The 19169-nt window shown below is 59.0% G+C and overlaps 1 protein-coding gene across 1 annotated transcript; it reads right to left on the minus strand.

Moving 5' to 3' along the window:
• Positions 1–4265: 4265 nt before the first annotated feature.
• Fads3 (fatty acid desaturase 3) lies at positions 4266–18878 on the minus strand. The gene is made up of 12 exons (XM_076847327.2): positions 18470–18878; positions 10377–10487; positions 9693–9890; positions 8586–8687; positions 8338–8460; positions 7991–8051; positions 7423–7499; positions 6873–6970; positions 6348–6444; positions 6118–6197; positions 5784–5909; positions 4266–4623 (listed from the first exon to the last, which is right to left on the minus strand). The coding sequence occupies exons 1-12, from the start codon at positions 18692–18694 to the stop codon at positions 4572–4574; spliced, it is 1350 nt and encodes a 449-aa protein (XP_076703442.1). The 5' UTR covers positions 18695–18878; the 3' UTR covers positions 4266–4571.
• Between the last annotated feature and the right edge of the window lie 291 nt (positions 18879–19169).

Genomic DNA, 19169 nt, shown 5'->3' on the forward strand with positions numbered 1-19169 from the left:
CTTGTGGCTCAGTGAGATGGACAGGCAGCCGGTACGTTGCCTGGCCTAACACAGGGTGTGCTCTAGGGGCTTGGGGGGCAGGGGGAGGCCCTACAGCCCAGGGGAGGCCAAGATCATCCCAGCCCACGTCACAGGGGTCAGGTCCTGGGTCTATTTGACCCTGAGCCTGGAAGTCAGAGGACTGTGGCAGGGGCCCTTGACAGATGCCTCTCACTGGCTCCACGCTGCTGTCTGCTGGTTCAGGGGACAGCCAGGAGGCAGAGTGGCCTGGGGCTCCCCACACGGCCTCTCAACCTCTCAACTCTTCAGCGGGGCTGGGGAGGGCTCCAGCCGAGACCTTCACTCCCCCACACCCCTGTGGGGTGTGTGATTCCCCAGGGTCTAGGATGCTTTGAGTCACTGAGTAGCCCTGGGTGAGTCCTTTCTTCTTGCTGGCCCTCCAGGCCACAGTTTCTGCATTTGATCAGAAAAGGCATGGGGGTAAAGGGACTCCAAGGACACCAACATCTCAACACCTGTGAGCCTTCGCCCTCCTGGTAAGTCCCTTGGAGGCCGGAGACCTGGAAGAACCTGCCTCCTGTTCTTGTGTATATGCGTGAGTTCCACCTGCACCCCTGAGTCCCAGGGTGGTCCAGGGCAGAGGTAGCAACCAGCCCAGTCCCTGTTAACTGGAAATCCAGGGTTCGTCACTCATGACAACCAGGAACCTGAGGCCAGGGACAGTGGTGGGGAACTAGGTGGACAGACACCACAGCTTAGGCACCAGGTAAATCTTGGTCCAGAGGCACAGGTACTTGAGTCTTTGTGATACCCCCAGCCCCTGCCTTGCCCTTAAGTACTATGGTCAGGTCCGGAAGCTGGCGATACCCACCAGTGCTTCATGCCTAACGGCTCCCTCCTGTCCAGTAGTTAGCCATGGCTCTTGCACAACACCCCCCCGAATTGTGGATTTCTGACCCTGCCCCCTGCCAAAGGTGTGACACCCTCATATTTAAAACCCTGAGTGACCAAAACCCTGACACCTCCATTCATAGTGTCCTCAGGAAGCTGAGGACAGAGAGTGGAAACACTGGCCTGAGCCACACAGCAATGGCAGCTGAAACATGGAGGGCACATGGGAATCTTGCCCTGACCTGGCCCTCCCTGCTGCTCCAGGCTGCTCCCAGGAGGCCCCGCAGCTGGCGGAGTGGGTGGAGATGGTGGAGGGCAGTTAGTCCAGGTGGAGGAGATAAGAGCTCACCCCTTGTAGGGTGGCTGCTGAGATAACCATATCAGCTTCGTGGGTGGTGTGGGCACGTGCTGGGCACCAGGCCCAGAGAGAGGGCTGTCCAAACAGCCTGGGCTGTGTCTGAAGCTGGTGAGCGGGAGGCAGCCACCTGGGCTGGGCTGGATTGCCATGTGTTTTGGGCGCATCAGGACGCCGGCCCAGCTACACCATCCCCAGAGAGAAGAACCTCTAGGGGTGGTCTGTTCTAATGACGGAGCTGGAAAAGGTCAGCTGTGGAACCCAGCAGGGCGCCTGGTGATGACCTGTAAAGACAGGCCAGAGGACAAGGCTCACTGCAGGCTCAGTGCTGGTTGACCACCTTCTGTCTCCAGGCACACAGGAACATGCAGCAGCCACCCAGCATGCTAAGGGGTCGCGTCCCTGCCCTCTGCCATTAGTGATGCCTTTCTCCGGATTTTGAAAGCAATTAGGTCTTTCTTCCAAATCATCTGGTCCGATAGCAAAATTATCTGAGAGAATTAGTGCCAGGAGGCTGGAGCTCGGAAGGGGCGGGCGGATATGGCAGTGGGGAGGTATCCCAGGAAGTGAGCATGGGAAAGACCTGTCCTGGCACAAAGCATTTTCTCCGCCTCCCCATCACTGTCACTCCCACGGGACAAGGGCCAGGGCTGGTTCCGAATGGCCCTCAGGAGACTTAGATGTGGTTTGGTTGAAGGAACAGATAATAAAAATGGGGACGCGCCTCAGGGGCCCCACCAAGGTCTTCCCTGCCTTCCTTTTACAAACCCTGTGACTGAATCAGCGGAGTCCTACAGACAGGGAAGGAGAGCTCTGCTGGAGTGGGGAGTGGCCTGTCCCCGGGGGCTCTAGCATGGGGAAGGAAGGGGACAAGGGCAAAGATGACCTGTCAGTGATGGATTTCAGGCAGTAGAGAGGGACCTGGGGGTAGTCACCAAGGACAAAGGGTGTCCCCAAAGGTCCTTCAAGCACATTATTGGCTGATTCCTGATTTACAGACAAGAATGCAAATCGTCCAAGGCAGCACCAGAGGCCACCGGCCGCCAGAGGCAGCATGGAGCACAGCCCACCCCACAGTGGTGCAGGTGTTCCGGGGGCCCCTAGGTGGCGCTGCAGGCCCAGTGGTCCCTCAGGCAGGAGCATACTGTGTCCCATGTCCCCACCCCCCACCCAGGGTGTTAACTCTTTCGGGGGTACTGGGGACTTTACTGCTGAGCTACACCCCCAGTTTTATTTTATTTTTTGAGACAGGGTCTTGCTAAGTTGTTTAGGGCCTTGATAAACTACTAAGTCTGGCCTTGAGTTGATGAATCTCCTGCTCCAGCCTCCCAAGTCTTTGGGCTCATGGGCATGTGCCACCATGGAACTCTGCTGACCATCTGTGGACCAAACCCTGCGAGGTAGGGGGTGAAGGGAACACTGTCCAGAGCCCTCCCTGCTCACCGTGTCCACGTGACACCAGGAGTCAGCAGGTTTGGACAAGTGGAGATGTGAGGGGGACCGTCCAGAGAAGAGACAGCCTGTGCAGAAACCCTGCAGGTGGGACAGATCTGGGCATAGAGTTGGCACTTGAGGCAGCAAGTACCTTTCAAGGGGCATCCAGTCCTACTCACCGGAGGAAAATGAGGCTCAGATAAGGCCAAAGGCTTGTCTCACGTCACAGAGCAAGTAGTGAGCTCAGGGCCTGGGACTGTGCATAAAACTCGTAGAGAACTTCCAGGCCCTGTTGCTGGTCTCTTGACCAGGAGCCTTCCTGCCGCATCCCTTTTCTTTCCCATCACTTCCAAAGTGGGACTACGGCTGAGGCTGAATCACTTTCCAAGGTCACGCAGCCTTTGAGTCCTGGCAGAGGCCGGAACTGGCCCTCCACCCACTCCCACCTCTCCCAGTGACCTCTGTTCCCACACTAGAATGGCCTCCCCACCCATTCCCACCCCAGGTAGGAGCAGGTGGAAGCCACATGGAGTGGACCAGGGTGGGCTGGGTGGCACTGGCTGCTCATGAGCATCCCCCTCTGCTTCTGCCGGGCCCTGCTCAGCCGGTTCCCGCTGGCACCACCTTGGGCAGGGAGGGCGTGGGGAGCTCTGGGTTTCCACCAGCTTCAGCAGTTAAAGACCCAATGTTCTGGGTATAGAGATCGTGACCTCAGGCTGAGGCGGGCAGGGGGAGAGTCCTGGAGAACCTCAGAGAAATCCTAGCACAGCATCTCAGATTTTCTATTTTTATTTAAGGCTGTCAGCACTCCTCCCAGCATCTCTAAGCTCAGTCAGAGCCGAGGGGTGTGGCACTTCCCCTCTCCTTTCTTCTCACCTTCAGGATGCCCCAAAAGGAAACCCAAAGGCCTCCCCTAAGTGTGTGTGTGCTTAGCACACAGAGCCCTGGGTAAGCCCTCCCCAGACTGTCCCAACCCAGGACGTCCAGCCATACCCACTGTGCAGATGAGGAGGTGAGGGCCGGTGAAGGGCAGTGCCCTGACTAAGAACAAGTTCCTGGACTCCTGAGGCTCAGGGGTGGGACTGCTGTGCCATAAGGATCTGACTTGTTCACTGAAGCAGGCAAGCACCTGGCCCCAGGTGGCTACAGGCCACACTGCCCCTACCCATGTGATGCCAGGTATGGTCCCGAGTGGGGCAGGTGGCCCACTGCAGCCCTTTGAGTCCCTAGAGGGCTGCAAAACAAGGCTGGTGCAGGTCCAGGAACACATCAGCTGCCCTCCCCAGGCCCTGAAGGCGCCTGCAGACATGGCCCTCAGCCCTGGGCCTTTGTCTGCTAGACCAGCCCCGTCCTGTCCCGCAGAGGAGTGAAATGAGCTGAAGTCCAGACGACTTGCCAGGTTGCTGGTGAGTGATGTGGATCTGAGATCAGCTGTCACCACCCCCAACCCAGAGTACCCAGAGAGGGAGGGGAGCTCCTCAGCCGCCAACCTCCCTGGATACCATGACGGCCTCGGGGAAGGAACACTGATGGGGAGTCCAGGGCAGACTCCAGCCCCCAAACTCATGCAAACTCCACACTCTGCTCCATAATACATCTGGGTTGGTTTTTATATAAAAATAACAGTTTCCCCCATTTCTTGCTTTAGGAAAACATGCTGTGCTCCGGTGTGGCTTTGGGTCCCCTCCCTCGACTCCTGGTCCTGTTGGGCCCAGAGCCACGCTGCAGAGCAGCTGAACAGGCAGGCAAGAGGGTGGAGGGAAAGACAGCAGGGCCTGCAGGACACACAGGGCATCTGGGCTGGGCACGGAGGGTGAGTCTGTCCATCGGCCGGTCTGGCTCGTGGCTGCTGAGGCCCTGGCCTTACCCCTTCTCCCCTCGGGGGCTGCCTTCACTGGTGGAGGTAGGCATCCAGCCAGATGTCGCCAGACTTCTTCAGGGACCTGGGAGGTGTGGCGGGCATCAGAGACTCAATTACAGGACACCAACACCCCCAGGCTCCCGTGGTGCGTCCCCAGTCCCCTGTGAGTCCCCTCCCTCTGAGGCAGGCAGGCCAATGGGGCCAGGGAGCAGCCTGGGCACACATTAGCTGGATGGGATGCAGATGGGGGAGGGGGCGTGTGGACAAAGCCAAGTCGGGGTAGGAGTCCGGGTGGGCCTGTCCCTCCTTCTCCTAGTTCCTGTTGCCCTCTCCTGCTGGACCTTGTGACCTAACACACCTAGGACATGGCCCACCAGGCGCCTGAAGTCAGGCACAAGAGTCAGACATATCAACAACTCGCTAGGAAACCCGCGCCAGGGCTTACACGGTGCTCTGCTGAACGGCACGGACTCAGAGGACCAGGCTGGGAGAACACGGGGAGACCTCAATTCTGGACAGCAGCAGAGAGCGGAGGGCATCCAAGCAAAGGGAACAGCGTGTGCCAGGGCCCAGAGGAGGAAGACCCGCGATCTGATCTGTATTCCCACCTCCAGGCTGCCGGGAGCCTCTGCTCTGCCTTTCTGCTTTGGCTCTGGCCTACAGTGTGCTCCCAGCCACAGCCTCGATCCCAAGATGAGGCTCAGGTCCTACACAGCAGTACGCTCCTGCCTCAGGGCCTTTGCACGGTGGTACTCTGCCTGGAATATTCTTCTGCCAGATGCCCCAGGACCAGCCCTCTCAGCTTCTGTCTCTTGCTCACAAGCTGGCATCTTGACCCTGCCCATCTGCCATCCTGTAACTGCAACCCCTGCCTACTTTCTAATCTCACCTGCTCCTGGGTTTTTTGTTTGTTTGTTTTGTTTTTTGCCAGAACACGTTCACTTTTTCTGCAGTTGACTCATTTTTCTTTTAAATTACTTGCTCTCTGTTGCTAGAATGTCAGCTCCAGGAGGGCAGGGACCGCCTGTCTGGCTCACTGATGTATTTATAGATGCTCCAAGAATTCTCGCTGTGTGAGTCAATGCTGAGAAGGGAGGAGGCACGGCTGACCCAGAGAGGCCTCGTCGCCAGCTTTTAGGGGGCCCGTGTGGACAAGGGCCCGGTGCTCAGCAGCTGAGCTGAGACAGGGACCAGTGTGGTCCCTGGAACCTCTAGGAAGGAAGGGGCTGGGCAGAGCCTTACCCGACGATGTCCAGCAGGGCGGTGAGGAAGGGCTTCACCTCATAGTGCAGGCCGTGCTTGGCACACAGCGCCTTGACCAGCGGGGCCACCCTGCGGTAGTTGTGCCTTGGCATGGTGGGGAAGAGGCTGGGCGGGGGACATGGCCGGTGTTTGAGCAGGGCTGGCAGAGGGAGCCCCGCCACGCCTCACCTCCCCGGCCCCACACACCACCTCTCCCAGGGGCCCTGCAAGCCCAGGACTCTGGTCTCGGCCTCCCCATGAAAGGTAGGGAAGGGGCTCCTGGCTCCGCCCCGGGGCTCACCCGCTACCTGTCAAGACCCAAGGTCACACTCACTGGTGCTCGATCTGGAAGTTGAGGTGCCCGCTGAACCAGTCAATGAAGAGCGAGGGCTCCACATTGCAGGTGGCTGCCAGCTGCCGGGGCAGGGGGGCACAGGTAAGGGACGCTGGCTCAGGGTCCTGCCCCCGGGCCTGACTCCCACACTGGCAGGCTCCATCCTCCCTGCCCACTGGGGCTCCCCGCACTCCCAGGGTGGGCCCCACCCAGCCCTCCCCACTGCCCACCTGAGAGCTGGCCCAGTCCCGATGCTTCTCGTGGCCGATCTCCTTGGGGATGTGGTTCATCTGCGTGATCCACACGAACCAGTGACTCTCCAGGACCCTGTGGGAGTCCCGGGCATTGTCCCACGTCCAGCTCACCACTGAGGTCCCCGGAGTGCAGGCTGCAGTGTACCTGTCCCCAGGCCCGGGCCCCAGCTTCCCCTGGGCGCAGTGGGGTTGGGGAATTCTCCCCCGGGGGGGTTTAAAGCAGCTAAATGGAGCAGTGACCGCTGCAAGGCTGAGCAGAGACTCCAGGCTCGTGGGGGTGGACACTCAGGGGTGACCCTCGAGCCAGGCTGCTTCCCCCCGACCTGCCCACCCTGGCAGCCTCCCCTCATGTTTATTTGATTCCACCAACAGCCCAGGGCGGTGGCACTGCTGTAGGTTAGGGTGGGGGAGGGGTGGACGCTGCCCAGGAGGACTGTGGTCAGGGCCGCCTGCTGCTTGTGTGTGACCTCCCCACTCCCACCATCCTGAGTCTGGCCATACCTGACAGCAACAAAGAGAAGCAGGGCCCCAGGGACACCGTAGAAGGGAACGTAGGACAAGAAGAAGCGGGAGTAGAAGCTGGCAGCCCAGAGCAAGTCCTGCAGGGGGTGGAGGCAATGCTGAGCGGCCTCCAGGGACGAGGTCTGGAGGCCAGCGGGAGTGGGTAGGGGAGGGGCTGGGGCCATCTGACCTTCGGCTTCTTTTGCCTGGGAGCCCTGGATAGGCCACTGCCCCTCCCTGGGCCTCTACTTTCTCAACTGGGTGAAAGGACAAGGTCCCTGTGCTGTCAGCTCACAGGGCTGACCACAGAGGGGAATGCTATCATGTGCCTGCCTGGGACAGACATCTGGCACCGTTGGCCCAGAGACCCTGTGGACGCCCCTACAGAGACGCACTCGGTGCCTCTGTGAACGCTTGCCCTCCCTGCGGGCTACACAGTCAGGCAGACACTCGCTCCCCACCCCCGTGCACCCCCAGGCGTGGGCACCCCTCTGCACTGGGGCTGAAGCCCTGCCCCGGCTGTCCACTGGTCCTGAGCATCCCCACTCACTGTCCACTGCAGGCACACCAGCATGTACGCCAGATTCTCCACTTCAAAGTTCACCAAGGTGAGCAGTGGCGGGCCAACTGCAAGAAGGGGCAGAGAGCAGGAGCAGGGCTGGGGTACGAGGAAGTGGGCAGAGGGGGGCTGTACCTCCACATACACCCCTGGGATGCTGGCACTGGTCCCGTCCAGCTGGGTCGACCCTGCGTCATCACCCACAAGGCCTGGTCCACACTTGTTCCCTCCACTCACCCGTGACCTGCCGTTTCCCGACTGCCACGTCAGGGAACAGCCTCACACGCTCCTGCCCTTGAATCCTCACCCTGCCCCCGTTTGCCAAAACTGCCCAAATGCTCTAGGGCTCCAGACCACCCTGTGTGGGGGCAGAAGGGAATCCTGGCTTGACTGAGGTGGGGGAGCAGCCAGGCAGAAGGCTTGGTGCTGGGAGAGGGAGCCCAGGCTGCAGGCCTGGAGCAGGCAGGGTGTGAGCGCCTGGGGACAGTGGGGAGGACAGTGCAGACTCAGGCATGGCCCTGCCACGTCCCCGCCCCCAGAAGGACTGATGCACACTCACTCAGGAAGAAGTACAGGTGCTGGTGGTTGTAAGGAAGGTATCTGCGTTTCTTCTTGCCATACTGTGGAGACAGGCGGCGGCTGGGGAGAGCAGCTCTCCAGGCCAAGGTCAGGGGGCTGGCTGGGGCCAAGGTCAAAGGCAACTCTAGATTCTAGCAGCTGGGCTCCTGGTCCCAGCTGGGTAGGAGGTGGGGAGGAAGGGAAGCACCTGGGAGAGGGGCTGGGACTGGAGCTCGAGTAGGGATGAGGGCAGGGGCTGGATGGGGGCCGCTGTGGATAGCTCAGTTGCTGCCAGGTCCCTTCAGCTGCAGGCCTGGCCTAAGGGTGTCCATGTCCCTCGCCACCCACCTCGACAGACGACTCCCCCAGGAGGAAGACAGGTGCCACAGTCACGTCTGGGTCCTTGTGGAAGATGTTGGGCTTGGCATGGTGCTGGAAGTGGCGGAAGTTCCACCAGTGGGCGGAGAAGCCCTAGGGGAGGAGGGGCTTCAGGGGCAGGCAGGGCCAGGTCACGCCCCCACCGCACTCACACAGCTGGGCAGGCCCGGCGCACTGCCCTCCTTGGGTACTGGCCACCACCCCACCAGGGCCCTCACCTTCAGCTGTCCCATCACAAACTGCTGGGCCACGTGGTTCCACCGGGACTTCCTGAAGATGGAGGCGTGGCCCAGGTCATGCTGCAGACACCAGCACTGGGCCTGGGGAGAGGGGCAGGGTCAGCGGAGGGCAGGAGGGAATCATGCTAGGGACAGAAGAGGGCACCGGCTGCATGGGCCCCCAGCTGAGCTGCGGGGCTCTTCTAGCTCCCAGGGCTATGCCCACTGCAGACGCCGCGTCACTTCGACGTCCCTGGGGGCCATTTCCTGTTTTCACCAACCAGGGTAACTGAGTGTTGGCAGCGGTGAAGGGCCTTGCAAAGGTCAGAGCCCAGTGAAAGCCTCAAAAGCAAAGCTTCTCTCCAGCCCTCTCCTGCCTTCCTGTCCCCGGCTCCTTCTCCCCTAAGGCAAGCCACAGAAGCTGCAGAAAGCAGAGCCCCTCCCCCCCCAAGCCCAGCCTCTAGAGGCCTCATGATAGGACTCTCAATCTCCCCGACTTGGAGGCGGTCACAAAGAACTGCTCTGACCGATCTTATCCAACAGTGGATCCTAAGACCCCCATTTTCAGAAAGAGCCCTGTCTACACCTGGGAGGGAAGAATGCTGCTCAGAGAGGCCCTGGAGACTCTGGACAGGCCTGGCCGGGTTTCCCTACTCGTCCGTCTCCATTAGCTCTACTCTTCCTGTCCAGTTCTACACGGCTGCCCTGCTGCACGGACCCCAAGTGTACAAATGGAGAGTTTGCCCCCGTCTTTGTTTCTTCCCTCTGAAGACTCCCTTGTTCCATAAAATGATGAGCAAATAAATTTGCTTTTCTCCTGTTAACCTGTCTTGTATTACAGGGGCCATGACCCTTTATGGTGGGCAGGAGAGATCGTCCTTTTCTTCCCCAAGTCTGTCCTGAGGTTGTGACCTTGGGCTCTCTGCCCTGTTCCTACACAGGATTTCTTAAGCAAAGAACCTCCTTGGCTCATGGAGACCACGGCTTGACCGCAGGCAATCCCCATGGGCCGCGGGCAGCTCACTCTTTGGAGTATCCATTCACACCGCAAATACGTTCCTGCGCCCACACGTGCAGGGCCTCTCTGTTGGGTAGCCCGGGGATCACCTGGGAGATGGCCAGGATGAGGGCAGCAAGGGTGCTGGGCACCCAGCCAGGGCCCAGGAGGTAGACGATGAGCCAGGCCAGCACCTCCATGGCCAGGATGTGGCCCAGCAGGAGGGCGAAGAAGGTGGGATCAGCTTCGAACAGTTTCATGTCCTCGGCCGCTTGGCGCAGGGCTCGGAAGTCCTCAATCAGCTGAACCTGCCATGGCAGAGTAGCCGCCAAGTTGAGGTGAGGCCTCCCCAGAGGCCTCCCACAGGTCCCCAGGTCCCAGCCTCTCCTCCCAGAGCCTGGCCCAAGAGGTGAGGGCAGAGGGGAAGGATGGAGGCTCGGGAGCACCCGGCCAGCGGGTGAGCTAGGGGCCTGACCCAGGGCCAAGTTTCCCCCTCCGCACAGAGTGTGGGGTGGTGAGAAGCAGAGAGCCAGAAACAGGAGAGGAAACCCTCAGAACTCAGCTCACCCAATCCTGACTGTAGCGGGGGCTGCCAGGCCTGGGGCAGGGAAGGGCCTCCCCTGGGAACGCACAGCAGGCGCCTGGCCAAGTCTTATCTGGAGCCCCGACTTGTGCAGGACATTGCTACAACTGTGACTGTCTGCCCAGGCCCAGGTGGCAAGCCCAGCTCTGACCCTGCATCCCCCAGCATAATGTAGCAGTGTCCCCAAGCCCTCCAGCACCGTCCCCCTCACGTTCTGAGGTCCGTCCTGGCTGGGCTCTTCTGGGGCCAGCTCTCCGATCAGCAGGGGCTGCAGGAACTTGCGCACAAAGTTGAGATCCTGGTGGAAGGCACGGAAGGCGTCCTGAAGGAGAGCAGACAGTCAGGTGGACAGACAGACAGACAGCTGGAGTAGCACGCAGAAGCGGCTGGCAGAGACAGGGTGGAAGGGCTGTTGATGGATGGGCAGACCGACAGACAGATGGAGAGAAAGTCAGCGGGCTCTTCAATAGCCAAGAGGACCCAGGGGACCAGGCATGCCTGTGAGCCCTCCCTGGGGCTTCCCAGGCACCCACTCAAGACCCCTGGCCTGCTGTGCCCCATCTGCTCTGCCCGGCGCACAACATTCTCCAAACATGGCTGAAAGGATGAAAATCCGGTTTACAGAGAGACATCCCTGGAGGGCTGATTCCTTTCATGAAAGGGTTTGGCTCTTCCAAAAAGCTTTCTCTAAATTATACCCTTTTATTTTTTCCCCCTGTCTGGGGATGGGACCCAAGGAAATTCTACCACTGAGCTGCACTTCCAGTCCTAAGACAGCGCCTTGCTAAGTCGACCAGGCTGGCCTTGAACTTGTGATCCTCCTACCTCAGGCTCCTGAGCAGCTGGGATTATGGGTGTCGGGGTGGGGAGCCCTGTAATTAAGGACACCTGGGCCCCTGGGTGGAAACTATCAGTGGCGGGACACAGAGTTCTTGGGGTGTACAAGGAAGGATACTTGACTGGGTAAACACATTTGATTTAAAAGTAACAGAAAGTACACTTTTTTTTAAGTAAAAAAAAAAAAAGAATAATCTAACATTCCTGTGATTCTGTGTAGTAGCTGGAGTGGGGGTGGGTGCCATGCAGGAGAAGGAAACAAAGAAGAGAGGGGCTGAAGGACAAGACAGAGGGGGACGAAGATAAGGAGCTGGGGAAAGAAGCCGTCAGGAAGCGGCAGTGCCGATGGGGTGTGGGGGGGTAAACGTGAACTTCACACCGCGGCTGGCTCAGCCTTCCTCGTCGCAGTTGGTATTGCACTTGGCACACACCCTGTTTGTATGTGGTATTGTATTTGGCCCATTAATTGTTCACAGCTCTCTGATGGATTTTTATTTAGCTTTCAGAGCCTCCCTCTGATTGGGCGAGCCACAGCCAGACAGCAGGCTGGACTACACTGCCTGGGCAGAGTGTCCCCATGGGCCTGGGAGAGGTGACTGAAGGGGCCCCCAGACGCTGAAGGAAATAAGCACCTTTGAAGGAGGCAGGTGGAGAACAGGGGCCTCCTGCTGTCCTCTTGCTAACAAGCCTACCAACTTGTGCAGGTGAGAAGTGGTGTCTTTGGCCACCTCACTGGGGACAGTGTGACAGTGCTAATTACCCTTACCTGATCACTGTACATTGTGTAGATATGTTGAAATATCACACTGCACCCCTGAATATGTGCAATTATTAAGTGTCAATTAAAACAGACAATGAAACTGAAAGTGATAGGACATGACTGCCAGGCCAGCCCTGCACCGTCCAGGGGAAAGGAAGCACCCAAGCCCCTTCCAGCCACCATTTAGAGGACATGCATGGAGGGTCCACCACCTCCTGCCCTCTGCTGCCTGGGCCCTGGCTCCCTGGGGAGCTGGGGTTGGTGAGGGCAGGGGAGAAAGGAGGGAAGACTGTTCCTGGGGATTTGCTGCCCACAGTGTGACCTTGACTTAGTCCACTGATCTACTGGCCTTGATTTCCTGAGCGAGCCCAGGTAGCCAGACTTCAGGGCCCTTCAGGTTCGGGCTGCTGAGCATGACATTTTTAGGTGTACTGCTCACTGGCATTAAGTATGTTCACCTGTGCTGGGTAACGATTACCATCGTCCACTTCCAGAACTTCATCTTTCCCAGCTGAAACACCAGACCCCGTAAACACTACCTCCCCACTCCCTCCTCCCCAGTCCTGGCAAGGCCCACCCTCTTCTCTGACCCTGTGAATCTGATTACTTTAGGACCTCTTGTAAGGGGAGCTGGGTGCTCTCTGTTCTCTTGCAAGGCTGTGCCCTCCACAGAGCACACACATGCAGACCCACCCACCCAAGCACCCCTGCGAGTCAAATCTGGACTCCTGGAAGCAGGCCCAGTCACAGCCCGCGTGAGCACCAGGCCTCGTCACACGACGTGCACACGCAGGCCTTGCACACACACAAGCCTCTGGTCCCAGGACTTCCTCCCTCCCAGCCCTTCCCTCCCCCTCCCATCTGTTCTGTGGCCACCGCCTTGAGCCAGAAGCCGAGTGCTGGGCACGCATCGACCTCCTGTCTGACCCAAGCCTGCACAGGCACCGAGGGGGTGCACCAGTCCAGGCCTGTCCAGGGGTCTTCCAGTCAAGTCTGTCCCTTAGAGGGGAGGTGTGAGCCCCCTCAGGGCAGGTCAGAAAATTCTAGGGCAATGTGGTCAGGGCTCTAGCAGGTCTTGGAGAGTAGCCTGCACTTCTTGAGAACCAGCAAGGTAGGACCCTCAACCAGACCAAAGCCTGATAAACCGGCAAATAGCCTTTTCTAGGTCATGTGACCTACTCGTCCTCTCTGGGCCTCGGTTCAAGGACCCAGGGGCCATGCAGAAATGAAGACTCAAAGAGGTTAAGCCTCTTACTCAAGGTCACACAGCTCCATTTGACTGATACCAGATCAGAACCCAGGCTGATTGTGGTGCTTGTGGCCACTCAGCAGTGTCCGCGGGGCAGCCATTCCTGGGCTAGAAGGGAGGCAGTGAGCCTCCTGGGTGGGGCGGGGTGAGGCCAGTCATTATCCCGAGTGGCCAAGGACACAGTTGCTGGAAGTTTGGGCTGTGGTGCATGGGAGAGCAGTTCTTGGGCCATGTCAATGGGTCTCAAGGAACTGCAGGAGCCCCCGACCCTGGCCATGTACCTAGAAACATCCTTCTAGGAGAATGTATCCAAACCCTATGACCCCTACCTGGAGGTGCCATTTAACTGGGGAGGAGAGTGGTAGGGATGCCTGTCCAGGTCACTTAGTAGTGGCAGAGCTGGGATTCAAATGAGAGCGTGACGCTCCTGCTCCCTCAGCATACGGCTAAAACCCAGCCCCGCCGGCCCTGAAACCTCAGAGGGGGTTGGCTGACTCCCAGGGCCCCTGCCTGCCCTCAGCCGGCCCATGGCCTCCACGCAGCGGCTGGCGGGGGTGTTGAAGGGGACAGTCTGGAGCCAGCCTGCCCAGGATGGAGCCTGAGATACCACTTAGGAGCCAAGGAGCCCCAGTGAAGACTGCACCTCCTTCCCCGCATTTCTTCAGGAACCATTAAGGCCCATCTCACGGGCTGCTGGGAAGACAGAGCTGGCACAGGTAAAGCACTCAGAGGGACCTGGTGGCAGCGAGTGCTCCACAGCCGGGCTCTCATCTGAGCCCCTGGTCCTGATGACCTTTTCCTGAGTCCAGAGCCTGCTGACACGGGCCTGAGCATGGGCAGGAGCACTCCATCAGGTCCCAGGCACGCCTCCCGCCAAGGGAAAAGGGTAAGCAGCCCTCCTTCCACCCAGAGATGGCAGGGGAGGGAGGGAGTTTTGGTCACTGGCCAAAGCACAGAGAACATTCCAGATCAGTCAGGAAGTTCAGCAAAGCAGGGAATGCACAGAGCTGCTGGGGTTTGGGTGGTCTGGACCTGCCTCCTTAGGCCTGTGCTGGAGATGGGGGTGGAGCTGGGGTCTCCAAGGACACCCCCCAGAAACTTCTGTCTCTCTGGCTCTGCTGGGTAGAGGACGGAGCAGGAACTCAGGTCACTGAAATGCCCTCCCCATCCTCCCTCCAGCGCCCCACTCCAGGAGGCCAGTGGGGAAGCCACCAGAACCTCACTTTTACAGATGGGGAAACTGGGGCTCGCGAGGAAGAAACAAGGACACTGCCCTGAACGTGGCGCATCCAGTTCCAGTCTGTGCAGCAGTGCTCAGCTGAGGGCTGGTACCCCTGTCTCCCAGCACCCCTGGCGTCCCAGTGAGGGGTGGGCATGCACGATAGGTCCTCCTCCAGCCAGCACCCTTGATCCCACAGGTGTGGATCACAGTGCTGGCCCCAAAGCCATCAGGCCCTTGGGCACTTGGTATTGCCTCCACTCGTGAGCTGTGGCTCTGGCACTGGAGCTCAGCTGGAGTCCTAGGCACCCTCAGGAGGGAACGGGAGGGCTGCCTGACACACTAGGTCACCAGCATTCCCACCTCTGCACTCTGCATTCCTGACAGCGTGGGAGAATCCTGACTCCTCCCCGAGTGGGGGGGAGGGAGTACTGCATCCCCCAGGGAAGGAGGCTGGGTGGATGAGGGCACTGCCAAAAATGCCCGCCAGAGACCACGGCAGCCACACTTCACAGGGAGTGGCCCTCCAGCAGCAGAACTTTTCAAAAAAGCCAGTATGGTGGGTGGGGCCAGAGAGTGGACACTGGGTTTCAGATGGCAGGAGCCACCTTGTTCTCACTTGGCCTCGGATCTGCCTAGTCCTGGGCCTACCCCTCCACGGCTCCCACCCAGACACAACCCCACCTTCCAAGCCCAAGGAGGAAGGCCCTGGCCTTTCAGGGTCCCAAGAAGGTCCCATTACATGACTTATTTTTGGCCTCCATCCTCTCATCTGCAAATTAGGGGAACAAGAGGACCCATCTTATAAAATTGTTTAGAAAATTAAATTAGTTACCAAGCCCAAAACTCTCAGAACACTGCTTGGTCAGTAATTGTTGGCTGAAATTACTATGACACAGCCTCTGGTGGTAGCACTGGCCACCTCCACCTCTAGCTGAGTTCAGGCCCAGCAGGCTACTTAGAGGGAGGATCCCAGGCCAAAGGGCTCAGAAGGTCTATTCAATCTGCAGCAGTTAGTGCTTTAGCCCAAAGGGCACAATGGGGTGCTGGGAAACCCCTCATCTTTCCCATGGAGCTGTGGGCGGGGAATTCACCACATGTATGTGTACAAGGCTTATTGGCCCATGGTGAACCATCACACAGCTGCCCCATACCATCCATCATCACAGGGTGCCCAAGATGAAAGTATTCTTATCCCCACGACACTGATGGGACAATCAGGACCCAGAAGGGAAGAGTCATTGTGTGAGCCCAAGACAGCTCCCTGTTGAGAGACTACTCAGAGCTAACTCAAGGGGCTCCCACTAGTATCCCTGTGTCCACAGCATCTCTTAAACTCTTCTCTGGCCACATTGCACTTTGAGGTCCAGCTGAATGGTCACTTCTTCTGAGTGGCCTCCCTACCATCCCTTCTCTCAGCCCCTAGCTCTTTTCCTAGAAGGTTCCGTCTTTCCCCTCTCCATTAAGAATCAGATTCCCATGGCTCCCCCTCCTAAAGAGAAGAAAGCAAAGTCCATCCAAGGGCATGAAGGGTCAGGAGGAGCCCTGGTATCGCTGCCTCTTGCACTCCTACCCCCACCACTGCTATCTACTGCCACCATTGTGCATTCCTTAGATATAAGAAGTATGATCCCACCCCTGAGCCTTTTCTCTAGTTGATCCCTCTGCCAAGAAATCCTTCCCTGCAGATGTTTTGTTCATAGCTGCATCTTGAGGCTCATAAACACTCATTGATGGATATAAAAATGAATGAATGATGGAGACAACATGCAGTCAGTATGTGGCGAAGAGCCTGGCTGTGTGTTCAAATGCCAAACTTGACACTTAATTTCACTTTGCCTCCCTGAGCCTTGCTTTTCTAATCTGTAAGGCGGGAATAATAGTAACAGTGCCTGTCTCATGGGAGTATTTTAGGATTAAAAGAAAGTATTGGGGGCTGGGGATATAGCTCAGTTGGAAAAGTGCTTGCCTCGCATGCACAAGGCCCTGGGTTAAATCCCCAGCACCACATAAAAAAAAAAAAAAAAAAAAAAAGAAAAGAAAGAAAGAACTATTATGGACAAGCATTGAATTTAGAATCTGGCATATAGAAGGTAGTAGGTACGTGGCTCTTATATACTCCTGACCAGAAGTGGCCGGTCCTCAGCCCTCTCTGGCTGGCTGTGCTAGTCCCAGGGTGCCTATGATTCTCAGATAAACCTGGCCCTGGGCCCAGAGCTCTTTCCCCAGGGCACAAGGCTTTGTATCCCAGGATGGCCACAGGCTGACTTCATGGCACAGGAACTCTGGGAATTTCCTGGCAGGAAGGCTTCTGTTGCCTGGACATGAGAACAGCTGATGGGCTGGTGAGAGGTGACTGCCCCACCCCCATCATCTGAGCTCCAGGGTCTGGGATGGGGCATCTGGGCTCCATTATTCAGGGCCCAGGGCTGGTCCCGCCCCCAGTATGTCTTGTGGGCCCATCCTGGACAAAGACCGGGGTCCCCTGCACCCAGCCACTTCTCAACCCCTTTGGCCTGAGCAGACCCGGTATTTCCGGCAATTCCAACCAGTGTGTGGAGCCTTGAAGGAGTTGCATGATGGCCTCCAGCACCCCCTTTCTATTATAGACAGGGTTGGAACCAGACAAGGCCACCGGAGAAAAGGCCCAGCTCTGTCACAGCCATCCTACTGCATTCTCCAGTGTGTGGGGCATGCTCACCCCGAGGAGCCAGCAACTTGTATTGCACATAGAAACTACGTCATGGAAGCCTTGGGGCCCCAGAGTTGAAGAGGCATGGCCCTACCTACTCCCCAGATGAAAAAACGGAGGCTCAGGAGTGGCATGCCTGGTTCAAGGCCATTCAGAGCCTCCAAAGGCTGACTCGGGCCCAGAGAGCCAAGAGATTTTTTTTTTTTTTAAACAAGACTTACTGGCTTTGAATCAATGACAAAACCATCAGATGGAGGCCTGGCACCAAGCAGGAAAAAGTGATTAACAAGTGTTCTCTGTAGTCCTTCCCTCACCTGCCCCCACCCTGGCCTACAGGTTGAAAAGGCCAGAACAGGCATTCATAATGAGACCCTTGAAGGGTGGCCACAGCTCAGGCAGTGGGGTTGTGACACCTCATGCCTTCCATTCCCTGGCAGAATCACACATAAAACCACACTTACAACTGTGTGTGGGTGCACATAGAGGCCTGCACGTGCCCACACACTGACTGGCCCACAGGCTGTTTCAACCCATGACTATGCAGTCCCCCTAGAATTTTAGGAGACTCCTCACTCTAATCCCTCAGCTCCCTGGGTCAGGAGAGGGAAGACAGGAATGCTGACAGTCCTGGCCAAGGCTGAATCTCCTCTGCCACTTAAAGTTCGGCCATTAGGGATTCATTCCCTCAGATCTCGAAGGGCTTCCTGATACCCAGTGTGCCCCCCTAGAATTTTGGACTCTCAAGGACAGAGCACTGTGGCCTCAATCCCTATTGTCCAAGGTGGGGGATAGGGGAGAAGAGCTGGTAAGACCTTGGACAGGCTGCACCACTGGTGGCTGCTCCAGCCAGCCAGCCCTGGGGGCAGGGCCACATCCCTCCTTGTCTAGACATGGGCTGGGAATGGGAAGGCAGGGTCCCCAAGGGCCAGCCTATTCCTGGGGTGACTGTGCTTCCCAATGAGGCCCACCCTGCCTGGCTGGCAAAATCCTCCCACGTGCAGCTGCCAGCCCAGCAGAGGTGAGTCACTGGCCCTCCAAGCGCTTCACAGCAGCTCTGAGGAAAGCCACAGACCTCCAGGCCCTGCCCAAGCTTGGCTGCCCAGCCCCCAGCCTCTAATGGCACATCCCCGTCGGCCTCTAGGGACCCAGCCTTGCCCCTAGCAGCCGGCAAGCACCGGGCAAGCACCCTGTAAGGCTGCCCTGGCCTGGGAGACCCCAAACGGAGTCACTAACCTCAGTGCAACACGGAGGGTCGTCACCTAGGGCAGTCTCTGCCGCCATGGCACACCCACCTCTTAGGCCCCTTCCCCCCCCACGCAGACCTGCTCCACGGCCTGGCAGGCGATTGAGTCCTCCGTGCAAGGAAGTGACCTCTTTACCCTACATCAGGCCCCGGGTTCCGTCCCCATTCTGGATCGCGGGTGTGGAGGTCAGAGGTCAAAGAGGGGAGGAAGGATGCGAGGGCCGCGCAGATGCAACCCGGCACAGAGCCAGACCCAGGTCCCCGCGAGAGCCGGGCTCCACCCCGCCACGGTGGGCTTCCTTACCGTGGCGTCCTCCGCGCCGTGGTGGCCGATGAGGCGGCTGCCCCCTGGGTGCCGCTGTGCCCAGCGACTGATGTCGTAGACGCGGCGCTCGATGACCAGCCACTTGTCGCCCGGCAGGTCGTGCTTGCGGATCTGCTCCCAGCGGTAGACGGGCAGCGGCGCCCCCGGCTGAGCGGGCCCCTCCCGCGGCCCCGGCTCCCCGCCGGGCTCCCCGACGCCGCCCATGTCTGCGCGCAAAAGTCCTCGGGAAGCCGGGACGCGCCGAGGTCCGAGCGAGACGCCGAGGGAAGCGAGGTCGCGCTCCCGGGGGGCTTCCTCCGCCGCCGCCGCCCCTGCCGGCCCCGCCCTGCCGCTGCGGCCGCCGTACGAGCGTGCGCCTGCCCGGCTCTCGGCGCAGGGAACTTTTCCCTCCCTTATAACCGCGCTGACAGCGCTCGCCTCGCCCGCCCCTCGCCCCGGCCCCCGCGCCGGCCGCCCCGCGCCCGCTCCAATCCCGGCCCGGCGCCTCGGCCTCCATTGGCTGGCCGGGGAGGGCGGGGTCGCGGCGGGCTCCCCCACCCGGAGGGCCGCGGCCACCACGCCCGCCCTGCCCCCGGGGCACCGTCCCACCCCCAGCTCCGGCGACTCACCGCTCGGCCGGCCGAGGAGGGGGAGGGGGACTCAACAGTCACCCGCGTCCTTGCGCAGAGCCCGGACGCGC

This window comes from Callospermophilus lateralis, chromosome 2 (assembly GCF_048772815.1).
Source record: "Callospermophilus lateralis isolate mCalLat2 chromosome 2, mCalLat2.hap1, whole genome shotgun sequence".
Taxonomy (NCBI): Eukaryota; Metazoa; Chordata; class Mammalia; order Rodentia; family Sciuridae; genus Callospermophilus; species Callospermophilus lateralis.